The sequence below is a fragment of the Drosophila virilis genome, chromosome X, assembly GCF_030788295.1.
Source record: "Drosophila virilis strain 15010-1051.87 chromosome X, Dvir_AGI_RSII-ME, whole genome shotgun sequence".
Lineage (NCBI taxonomy): Eukaryota > Metazoa > Arthropoda > Insecta > Diptera > Drosophilidae > Drosophila > Drosophila virilis.
Window position 1 is genome coordinate 18,875,219 of NC_091543.1, and position 13,118 is coordinate 18,888,336.

The 13,118-nt window shown below is 41.2% G+C and overlaps 1 protein-coding gene across 2 annotated transcripts in view; it reads left to right on the plus strand.

The window, feature by feature from the left end:
• The window catches only part of NetA (Netrin-A), a 48,800-nt gene that overhangs the window by 22,602 nt on the left and 13,080 nt on the right, over positions 1 to 13,118 (plus strand). For both annotated transcript variants that reach the window (XM_015170833.3, XM_002055711.4), the window contains exon 2: positions 8,183 to 8,371. In XM_015170833.3, the coding sequence (XP_015026319.1) occupies positions 8,183 to 8,371 (189 nt within the window). The remainder of the gene's footprint in view (positions 1 to 8,182; positions 8,372 to 13,118) is intronic.

Sequence of the window (13,118 nt, forward strand, 5' to 3'; positions counted from 1 at the left end):
GCAAAAGCAACTCACAGAGCCGCCGCATCATGGGACAAGGAAAGGGACGGGCACAAGGGCAGGGACGGTGCCAGGGGCAGGGGTAGGGACATTTTGCATGCATTTCGGGCTGCATAGTTTTGCTGAATGGATTCGGTCCAAAATGTGCAACATGGCAACAAAAGGGCGACAGCTGCCGCTTGGAAAACTCATTGAACAATCGACCAAATCGAAGCCCCGACTCGCATACAATAAATGTGGCACTGCCCTTCGCTCCTATCCCTGCTCCGGCCTCTGCCGCTGCCCCTGACCCTGACCCAGACCTGATGCTCGCAGCGTAACAAAAAGATTAAAATGCATGAAAACGGCCAAATGAGCTGAGCCTAGAGAGATACAGCATTTAGCATGCCAGGGCCCGATCTCAGGCTCATCCTTATCCTCATTCTCATCCACATCCACATCCACATCCAAGCACTGAATGCCATTGTCCAGTTGGCCCGCCCAAAAGGCATCTCTTATTAATTTGCTTAAGTGCCATAAATGGCAAAAACTGTGCAACACAAAAGGATTTGAATTTCCTACCATTTTTGCCCATTGTCGCCATTGGCCGCCCAGCTGGAGATTTTACACGTACGCCCAATGTGACCAAGACGAATTATCCAAAAAAAAAAAAAAAAAATAAGTAAATAAAAAGGAAAAAGGAAAAAATGTATAACAAAAACCGATGCTCAAATACACTTACACAACACATTGATGCCCTCTTGATACCCAGGGGAGAATATTTTAGTTTTGATCTTTGACCCCAAAAAGTTGAAACCCAGAAATGATCTTGCAAAAAAATGTAGGCATTTTGGAAAAAAGCAAACAAAATATGTTTGTCAAAACTTTAGATTTATGAAAAGTTATAAGTTCAATATAAACTCAAAAAAAAGAAACTCAACTTTTGTTGTTTTAAAATGCGTTTCCCACAAACACATCTCAAAATTAAAAATCAATATAAACTTTGTTGGGTCTGATGCAAATATTCCTGAATTAGGCACGTTTCTCTCACCTTGCATCGAAATTATAAAATTATTTCTCATGTTGGGATCAGCAAATGCCACATTTTATTGGACTCACAAGCTCGAGCGTGTAACGAGCTGCAGAAGCATGAAGTTGACGCGTCATGCTGATTAGTAGCCACAGTGTGACAAGCTTCTTGTAAAAGTCATTATGCACACACGTCGGAGAGCATCTGAGTTGTCTGCGCTGCAGTTATATGAGCTGTCTGCTATGTGGGAAAGGGCAACAAGTTGCAACTTGCAACAACTGCAACTGTGACATTGAAATTGCCGCCTGCTCAAGAGGTGTAAAATGAGAGTGAGATTAAGAGGAAGAGAGCGGTAGTGAGAGAGCGAGAGAGAGAAAGAGAGAGAGAGGTAGTGGCTGCTGATTTATGTTTTGGGCTGCCCGCTTTGACCTTTTGGCCGCATCGCATTTCAGTTGCCGCTTCGATTCTAAAGAATTTGTTACAGCCAAGCAGCCATAAAATGATAGGGAATCTACAGGACAAAGTCGAATGGCAGCAGAGACAGACAGTCTGACAGACACAAGACACCGAGAGAGAGAGAGAGAGAGACAGGGGAACAGAGAGAGAGCGAGAGTGATAGAGAGAGAGAGAGAGAGCGAGAGCTAGCAGAGCTTGTTTCCCTTAATTAAATACAATCGACAACTCTATTCGAAGCTTGGTGCCATGCTGGCAAGTCAAGTCTGTCAACTGGAAATCAGTAGCGCATATTTTGCGCATTTAAAAATCATTAATTTGAATTAGCCCTGGCGCTGTAATTAAGGCGGGGCGCGGCTGCAATAACAGCGGCAGGCAGCGCAGCACAGAGTCCACGATTTCTCAGAGACTGAAAGATAAACAAACAAATGCAAATGCAGCAGCAACAAGAGCCCAAAAGTTAAACAAAACATATTGCCGCACTTGGAGGCCATGTGCACCAAGTGCGCACCGCTGACATTTCAACACCACTAGCTACCAGCTACCAGCTACCAGTTGCAGCTTCCAGTTGCAGCTACAGTGGCGGCAGCAGCAGCAGGCTCCTCCAGCAGCTCCTCCTTCTGCTCCGTCTAATGACAAAGCGCGCAGAACACAATCCAAATGCAAAGCGCAGCCGAATGATCTTTTGAACTGGCAACCGAATCCAAATCCAAATCCCAATCCCAATCAAAACAAAGATCAAAACCAACAACAAGCGGCAGCCCAACCAGACACTTGAGGTCGCTGTCGACGTCGACGTTGACGTTGACGTTGACGTAGGCAGCAGGCAACGAGCAGCGGGTGGCTGCTTGCCAGTAGCAACAACAAATGAGTCCCTCTCTCGCTCTCTCTTTCTTCATGTCTTGATCTTGGCAGTACCTGCGAGCTGCAGTTGTTGTTGCTGTTTAGCTGGCAGCTAGTTTGTTTATCTAACCGACGTACAGATACACACACACACACACACACATGCTGGGCGTCTTTTTCGACACCAACAACAACACTCAATAGAACTTTGTTGCGCTTTTTCACAAAGTTTTCTGGTTGCCTAACAATTAAATTATTGTTAAGCCTCACCCAATGCGTCATAAGAGAGAGTTTGCTGAGTTTGGTCAAGAACTTCATTTTAAACCAATTATTTATAAGGCTTATTACTATAAGTTATATGTACTGAGCTGCCGAAAGATAGCTGCGAAACTAATAAATAAATAGACCTGGCTAATTCGACGCATGTCCTTCTATCATAAGTTTCTATGGCTTGAAACTGGCCTTAAGCTCAACGAGTCCGTAGCAGAGAGCTGCTACGAACCAGCGACATTTCTTTTCCTGGTTCTAACAGCTCGCCTTTTGTAACAAAACTACAAGGGCAGATTACAAATGTTTCACTTTCATTTAAAGATAAGTTTCTTATGAATTTTCGTTTCTTGGTTGATTTCAAAATGATTTTGGAAAGTGTATGCCCACTTCGTAGTCGTTGTACTTAAAATGTTCTTCTATTCGACTTTTACTTATTTTGTTTTTATTTTTGGGCCACTTTTTGTGTGTGCTCGGGCGACTTAATTAGGAAACTTGGTGCGTTTTATTTATGTGTCTTAACGAGTCGTTTATTTAACTCACCCTCGTTTGCTGCCCCGCTCTCGCCTGTTCGCGTGGAAAACTAACATCAAATTGAAGCTGAGCACACAAACATTTTGAAAATTTGTTTATTGTTTTTCTTTGGGGTCCTCCGCACAGCCTCCGCACCGCGCCGGGCTGCATTTCACTAATTTGGGAGAAAAAAAGAGCAGAAATCGAAATCGGAATTTGAAATTAAAAGCAAAAGGCAAAATACTGTGTATTTGAGAGTCCAAGTGGAGACTCGTTTCGTTTGAGGCAAATTGAAAATAATTTTGTACCTTGATTTAAATAAGAAAACAAACGGGCAAGACACACACACACACACACACACACACACACAGCTATACACAGGCAGACGAAAAGCAATTCAACGAAAAACTAAACATAAATTCTCACAATGCCGATCTAGGCTTCACTCAGCCCCTTATGAATGTGTGTGTGTGTGTGCGTGTGTGGGCCATGAACTTTGTTTTTTATTAGCGGCAGGATATCGGTATTGCCTTCTCTATATATATTTATATGTTAATTCGTTTGTGTTAATTGGAAAACAAAACCTCAAAAGCAACAGCAACAACAACAACAAGAACAACAGCAACTGCAACAGGCAGCGGCAACAACTATAACAGAATTCCACAATGTGGCTGAGCTAAAAATTTATTTTTAAGCAGACATTTTTGTGTATTTATTTATTTACTTTGCCGCTGGCAGCAAACAATTTGTAATCGTTGTTTCTGCTGCCTGCCGTTGACAAGGAAAATGTTGCAGCTGCGGCACGCGAAAGCTGCAAGTAGCTCGCCCCGTGCAACGCCTTGCCTTGCCTTGCCTTGCCTTACCATGCCGCGCCTCGCTGTTGTCGCCTTAATTGCAGTCGCAAGGAAGCGGCAAAAATATGCTCATAGCTTTTGATGGAGCAAACAACAAAACAAGTGGCAAATGCCAGAGGTCGATTGTGGGGCGATATCAAAACGAAATGCTTCAGAAATTTGTTTTTGTTCTGAAGATGTTCAATGGAGCTCGTGATCCATCGCACTGATTCAAAAGAAACATGCTTTTGTCTGTCTATCTGTCGCTTTGTGAGGCGAGTGCTGGGTCTGCTGGTTTCACGTAGTTAGGTCCTACTTCATTATCTTCATTTAACTTATTTTGGCAGTTTGTTGTTTATTCATATTTGAAAGATTCACACTTGGTTGATTATAGTATAAAATAGAGCTATCAATTAGAGTTTTTGTTTAGGACGTTCCACAAGCAACTATGTATGTAATTACAAATCAAAGTCTTTCCAACTAGCCCTAATATATCCCGAGATCTCGTAGTTAGTCGAGCAAGTGGATGGTATATTTTGCTTAAAATTCGCATGCCAATGCCGCGTGCAGAGGATGGCATAAATATCCATCGCACCAGGCGCATATCAAACAAAATTTCAAAGCGGAATTCGCGAATATCTTTTAAGTAGAACAGTTCAGTTTTCAACAAAGCTCTTTGGCTTGGCGCTAATTGTCAGCCAATTAGCCGCTTGTTCTAGCACCGATATTATAATTGTAATACTTAATAACGAAGCTTCGCCAAATATATAAAGAGCTCAATTATGAGTGACTGTGCATATAAGTCGGAATAGATGCAGATGAGAGTGCTGATCCCAAGCAATGGCATCCACAACAATCGGCAATGGATTTCTGAGTATTATGGGCGCTTCCAGGGAAGAAAGTGCGAACAATTTATGTGGGCATAAAAGAAAAGTTTAGAATGAACGGGAAATTTTATGACTACTTGGGGGCATTTAAGCCGAAAATGTTTATAAATAAGATGCAAACACACCAGCCCGATTACCAAGTACCAACCCGCCAAACCAGGTCACTTGGAATAGGTCAACGCATACTTTGAAATCTTCAAAATTTGTGCTGGGTCTGAAGATTGAAATGAATTATGCATATGCGTTTGCTTGATAGGATCCAAGACGAACTGAAGCGAAAGCTGCTGCCAGATTGTGCACATTAAATGAATTTCACAAAAACGGAAATGTTGAGTAGCTGCTCAGCTAATACTCGAACAATGCCCACCAAACGAGGAAATAATAAAAACCAAATGTGTTGAATATATGCAAGCTTAATGATATGATTCAACTAGCTCTGCCTCGCTCTCTCGCTTTATCTCTCTCTCTCTCTCGCTCTTATTTTATTGACTAAAAGACTTTTGGCATTTCGCATTTTAGACGTGACTCCGGGAACAATCAGTTGCCTTTGTAGTTCCCAAAAATTATTAATTACCAGCGCTTGCACGTAAACAAAAATGTGTAAATCGACCACTTTTGATAAATCACAGACTAACACAGACACGCGCGCACACACATTTGCATACCACAACTGAACATGGCCACAAACACCAAAACAATTTTGCGATGAAATTGTCAAATTGCAGCGCAAAAACGCAAAGCAGCAACCGCAACCGCAAACGCATACCAACAGAGCGCGAGCAGCAGCAGCAGCAGCTACAAGATGGGGCGGCAGACAATCATGCCACATGCCACACAGACCCAACTACCCCCCCCGCCCTCGGCGTTAGTTATCGCTGCCATTGAGCCACATTCGCATGGACACGAAATTCACAATTTTGGTAACTGAAAATCAGAGCGAGGCAAACGCAATCAATCATAAAACGATGAAATGTCGACGAGCGCGAAGGCAAGCAAATTGAAAACGCTGCGAGGACACGGCCAAAGGACAACGAGCAACGGACATGGACACGGACACGGACATGAGCATCAGAGATTGGACAGTTGACACCAGACACTGGACAGAGCCCAGCACATTGAGTATTGAGCAAGCGATGGCAATGACCAAAGTCAACGATAAAACGATTTTAGCTTTCTCGGCTTTCTCTTCCTCATCCTGTTTTACCCTTGCCTTGGGTTAGTCGTTAGTTTTATATGTCAAAAGCTAACCCAATATAAGTAACATCCATGTCGGCTGAGTCAGTTTAGCAATGCTTGAGTAAGGCCTAAAGCCTTAAGCCGAGCCTATGCTTTTCAAATAGTTGGGTTCAAGATTTGAACCAGTTGTTGGTTCATATGTTCAGTTAAGCCTTGCTCTTATGTCTGATATGTCTGGAAGGGTATTTGAACTTCAACGAACCCGAAGATACAACAGCGACTTCCTTTTATGCCTGCATCGACAAACTGTCAATCGCTTTAGCCATTTCCCCTCTTAGCCATGGCCCTAATGTGTTTAAGCTGAAAGTAAAGCGCCTCGCATAATATGTTCAACCCTGGGTCAGTTAATTAGAGGGCCTAGCTGATGATGCAGATGCAGCTACAGATACAAACACACACACACACACACACACACACACACACACACACACACAGAAACAGATGCAGATACGTATTGAGATACGGCTGGCAGCTGACAATTTGATTGTGCTGTGGCTGGCTTTTTGGGTTCACTTATCAAATTTAAACTTAATTACCAATGCGACGCGTTGCGCGGCTCAGATAACGCCCGGGCCACAAATATCGTGGCCTAATGAACAGTTTTATGCATAGTTTTAAGACGCGTTTTGTAATCTTTGTGAGTGAGATTTACACGAAATCGAAAAGGCTGAGCCATAAATCAAGTTGCATTGGCAGTCAGCTGCCAAAAAGTGTGTCATTAAAATTAATTATCTAGCATTTTTTAACACCGGACTATGGGAAGGGATCTGCATCCGCGGCCAATCCCACTCGGCCCTTCGGCTTGGCAATTAGCCATACGCCGTGGCAGAGTTTTTCCATGTTTTGTTCTAAATATTTGCACACAGAGCTCTTCTGTTGACGCTTCTTCATACAGCACCTGCACACAGAGACACACACGCGCACATTCGCAAAAAGAAATATGTATATGTGTGTGCTTGTGTGCTTGTGTGCATACATAGCAACCAATGGCCCCGACAAGTCGACTGCTCTCAAATATTTGCGCTGACATAACTTTGTCTGCGGCTGGCGCGCGCCTAGCGCCTGAGAAGCGCAGAGAGGGGCTCTGTGGACAGAGCAGCAGACGACAGGCAGCCGCTTTGTCTGCGCCTCACAATGTGTGAAAGATAATTATAACATGTGTGCGCACACACATACGTATACACAGTTGACTTGCATGGATAGGTGGACAGTTGTGGAGTTGAGGCACGCTTCAAGTTTTTTTGACTTTTTTTTTTGTGTAGCCACAAGCTGCAAGCGTCGGCCTTTGCCATTGACAGCTCCAAGTTGGACTTCAACTCAAACAAAGCTGACGATGGGGAGCTAAAGATGCCAACACAGCAGACGTCATCGAATGTCAATAGCAAAATTGTTTGCCAAAAGCAAAACATGAAGCGACAGACAAAGCTAAACACGCAACGAATTCCAAATGCCCTAACTTATAGATATTGGAATAAAATGCAAATACTTTATATAATAATTTTCTAATACAAGTGGGCTTTCAGCTTAGGTTAAGGTTAAGCATCGAGTCCAAATGCTGGTTCAGCAAGTTTTAGATGTTTAACAAATTTGAGTTTAGTTTTTTTATAATAACTAAACTCAAATGAAGAGCATTAATGCGCCTTTTAAACGTTATTATAAGAAATTGACAATATTATCTTAAAGCCAGCTAAAGTGAGCTACCGTGGCGAATAGGCTATAGGGTATAGTAGTATAGTTTAGTAGCATAAAGCCATGGATGGTTCTATTCCAATGCTGATGAGGGCTCTTAAAGCCGTTCAAACAAATCGCCGCATAAATTATGCAATAGAAGCCAATGTCCCGCTAGAAAAATAACATGCCTTGGCCCCATCGCTGCCGACAGCCCCCACTCAACCCTCCACACTCCACCCAGTCCAGCTGGAGCCCATCTCGTGCTTCGGTTGCGCATTGTTGGACGATTTGCGTTCCATTTATTTCCATTTAACGCATTTGCCAAGTTTAAAATGGGGTGTAATAAAGCCATTGATGGTAGTTAAGAGATAGTTAGGCAAATGCTATATATTACATGCTCATCCAGCCAGCGCTTTCTAATTGACCATCTCTCCCTCCCTCTCTCTCTCTCTCTCTCTTTTCTTTCGCAGTGTGCAATTGCAATAATCATGCACGTCAATGTCGCTTCAATATGGATATCTTTCGCATCTCACTTGGCGTCTCTGGCGGCGTCTGCCAGAACTGTCGACACTCGACCACGGGACGCAATTGTCATCTATGCAAGGAGGGCTACTATCGGGATCCCAGCAAGCCGTTGAATCATCGAAAGGTGTGCAAAGGTAAGTCAACTGTGATGAATTGCCACATGTGCTATATATTCGAATGCTACCCCCCGGGGGCCGTGTGGGCATTCCGTAATGCCAAAAACGTTCAAGAAATTCCAGAACGAGTCGCTACTTAAAATTTAATTAACTGTTGCCACACTTGAAACAAAAGAAAAACAAACAAAATTCCTCCCCAATTCACACTAATTATCCCAAATTGTGTCCATAACTCGTAAAGAGCCAACATTATCAAAAAATGCAATCTCTTTCAAGAACGACCTTTAAAAATATTCAAAATAATTTATGTAACCGATAAATTTGCCGCGCTTGCCAATCGACGGGCAGTCAAAAACTGAGAGCCCGATTTAAAAATCCGAAAAGAGAAGTACGAATGCTACACTCGACACTGACAGACTGCTAAATACCCTGTACACGGATCTGAATTAGCTTAGTTAAGCGTTAAATTCCTCACGCTGATAAGAGTTAAATATCTTTTATTTACATTCAATAGTCAAAAACGCGCTCATATAAATAAATCGATAAATCAAATATAATCGATTTTTTATCGCCAATCTCTATCTATTTCTGTACTGCAAACGGAAGTGTTATGAAAAGTGGATCAGATACATATAGACATAAATACATATTATTTACTTGATTGATATACCCTTAAGATATTATGGCTACAGGGTATAATCAGAACGAGCATTAGCTCAACAGGAACTGGGCAGTGTGGTCAGCTAATTTATGAGCTGGCAATAATTTTCACGCGCCGTCTAATCAACTCGGCCAAATAAATCGGTCGAACAGCAGCAACAACAACAACAACAACAACAAGAGCAGATGGCTGGCTAAAAACAAAACTGGGCAATTACTATATTTAGCCCACATATGCATATAGAAACAAATCTATATCCATCTAACTGTGCGTTTCGTATCAGAACTGACGTCCGCACAACAAATTTTCCGTATTCATTTTTGGCCAATTGCAAATTGAGATTTGTAAACAAACAAAAAAGGTGCTTAAATAGCACAAGAAAAAAAAATAAAAACAACAAACAAAATATATTATTTCCTACAAATAAATTGTTGTGCATGTAATTGTTGGTGTTATTGTAGTTCCTGTTCGGCTCGGCTGGTTGCCGACCCCCGCAGCTGCGAATTGCGCATACGCCGCGTGTCCCATTTGTCATCATTTCTCAAAAGACGTCGCTGCTGTCGTTGCTGTGGTTGCTGCTGCTGCTGCTGCTGCTGCTGCTGCTGACTAAGCATCATAATTCTGAAAAGCCGTTAAATCCATATCAAAATCTTATCGATTTTTAATTAATTATACAACGCAGCGCAAACAAATCCGGCAACAACAACAACCAAATTTACAAGGCCAGCCAAATGCGCACATCGTAAATAAGTCAAGTAAGCATCAACACACACACACACACACACACAAAGCCACATACACACCTAAAGCCTTGCTGTGTTTAATCGTCGGCGGCTTCTCTTTGCAGAATTTTGTTTTATTTTCAAAATTTTTGTTGTTATTTTTTTTTTTATTTATTTTATTTTGTTGCCTTTCCTTAATTTTTTTTTGTTTTATTTGCGCAACGTCGAAAGAAATTTATTCATTTAAATTTTGACACGCGTGCAATTTGTTTAAAACATTTTTGCATTGTGGTTTTCGCATTTGTTCTCATTGTTGTTCAGCCCGTTTTCATTGTTGTTGTTGCAGTTGTGGTTGTTGCGTGATGGCAGAATGTTTTACGTCCTGCTTGGTTTGCCTTGGGTTGACCATTTGGCGGGTTGCCTTTCAATTAGTCAACTGTCTGGAGTTGTCTTGACCTGCCGGCAGCCTTAATGCAACATTTGCGCCGCATTACAAACGCAAGTACTTCAGATCCAGATCAAGTGCATCGACTATAGCATGGAAACAGCAGTCGGTTGACGCAATATATCCCAATCTGCCGTAGTAGAACAAGTGGCTCGCATTTCAATAAAATTTCTTTGATGCATGCGAAATGATAATGGGTTTAGCTTTTCGAAAGATAAATACTTCTAGTATATACCTTGAAAAGTCTGCATAAATCACTCGATGAAATCGCATCAATTTAATATCAAAGATTTGGGCAAAGCAATTTGCAAACATTTTCCTGAGAACCAAAAACAAGCACAAGGGCAGCAGCTAAAAGCTTTTTAGCTGGAAAAATGTGAGGAAACAATTTCGCCAAGATGAATTTCTTCAGAATATCTAGAATAAAACAACTAAAACGGACAAACTACGTGGATACTCAGCAAATACATTATTAAGCAAGCACTTTTCACATATGACGAACACTCGTACCAAGAAACAAATTTGCCAATATGAATGTCTAAGAAATGCTTTAGCTGAAAGAAGGCAAAAGGGGAAACTTTTCAAAAGTATAAATATAAATAATAAGTAACTTAATTATGGATATACAGAAACACCTAACGGGCTGCATTTTAATTATATTATCTAACGTTTTTAAAGATCAAGACTCTTGTAGTTCCATTTTAAAATTAAATCGAATGTAGATTGAGCTTATTTCTAATTCTACTTTAATCTTGAACCGTGTTTTTCTTTGTTTTAAGCTTTAAAGCACAACTTTTAAGCGTTAAATGGTCAATTATCAAAAGATATTTTTTTATTAAATAAAGTCTTTAGGCAATCCAAATCGACCGTTCTTTCTTGCCACGGCAATTCTGATTAAAGACGAGCATATGAATGTATCTGTCCACATGTATACGGTTTGCAATTCTTGCAACTTGTGGTAGCTGCCACAGCCACGTGGCTTGTCAATTTAACCACATGTTGTCTTTAGTGGCTTCTGTGTTTGCTAACTGACCTTGATTAAATTATAGTCAGTAGATCTGAGTGTGCCATAGATTAAACATAGATTCTCAGAAAATTGGTTGTAGTTCCAATTAATCAATTTAAACGATTTATATAAAATAAAGAATGCTCTATCTTATATAACATTCTAGTCGATAAGTGTCAATTGTTCTATAAACCTTAAAGATTTGCGCAAAAAAACAGCTTTAAAGCTATTTTCAATAAGGTCACGGTATAAAAAACAATCCAAGACTAATGATAGTCTTAATTAACTAAAACCTAACAAAGTTTTAGAAGTGCTAAGACTTTTAATAGTTAAATACCCTTTGAGAATACACAGCTTTTAATCGATTTTGCAGCGAACCAACCTACCTTCGACTAGTTTCTGGCTTTATTTTGCTGCATACTGATTACACATAGACACATACATACATTCATATTATGTAGGTATATATGTATATATATATATATATCACGTCTAGCTGTTAGCTTGTAAGCTGCTCTCTGCATCTGCTCGTCAGTTATAAATATTTAATATTTTATTTCATTTTTCAACTCGATTCATATTTGAGAAATTATAAGTTTTCTCTTAGATGGCAAAACACGCGCTGCTCGCATGTCTCGCATTATAATTAACGCCTTAAAGCAAACACTTTGTGCAGAGACTTCCGGGACAGGAGTGAAGATGCACAGACAACATGCAGTTGCCGTCGTTGTTGTTGTTGTTGTTATTATTGTTGTTGTTCTTGACATGATTTCGATTTAATTTAAATATTCAAATGATTTACTTGAGCAGAGCAAAATGAAGCAGACGTGGCCAGAGCCATAACTCATCCGTCAGTCAGCAGGGCCGGGCGAGGGCACGGCAAATCGGGACAGACATTGTGGGCTGTCCAAACGGATGACCAGGCAAACCATTACACACACGCACGCACGCACACACACACACGCACACACACTTGGACTGACATGTTGTCAAAGCCATTTCAGTTTCGGCTCAGCCAATTTCCTTATTTGCGCAAATGTTTCAATGACCGGAAAATTACACATTATTATTTGTCCAATTCGAGATTGCAAGGCACACACACACACACGCACACACACACACACACACACACGCACACACACATTTTACCATTATTCATATTAGTTTAGCTTTTGGTTGTTATTATATTTGCTGTTTGTTACAAATCTTTGGATAATTAAAAGCCGTCCCAGCCCCAAAAAGTATGCTCTGCTTTTTATGTCACCGCTGTGACATCATTAATTTTATGCCCCATGCAACATCAAATCCAGAAAAACAACAACAGTAACACGACTGTGGGATACTCTCACTACTGCTTCTTGGCTACATTCAGCTAGTAATGTTCGAAATAAACTGGACTTATGTCCAGGACATTTTGTAACATTTTTGAGGCTAGGAATATGCACCTTTTGTTATACCCCTGGCTACCCTATAAATGCAAAAGATACCGCAAATTGGCAGTGCTTGGCTTTTGTGTCAATAACACAATGGGACAAAATTATATGTATATGGCATGTCATAAACGAGGCAATACCAATGGGCGTGTCGTTGTATGGGCGGGCTGGGGGAGGGCGGACATGAATACAATTAACAATATCCGTAGCTAAATACGTGAAATTAAAAGCCATAAAATCAGAAAGTCACGTGCGAAATGTAACAGCAATAACAGCAGCAGCCTCAGCAATTAAAATAATGTCATGAATTACCTATGCGACAGACACTTGCACACACACACACACACACAGGCACGACACACTGACACACACATACACACACACAGCCAGACACACACACACCGAGCAGAAACTTCTTTAACTGCCCATTTTGCCGCAGCAAGTTCATGAAACGCAGCCGCTGCCAACGTAATCATTAGACAGGGGTGGCGGTGGGTT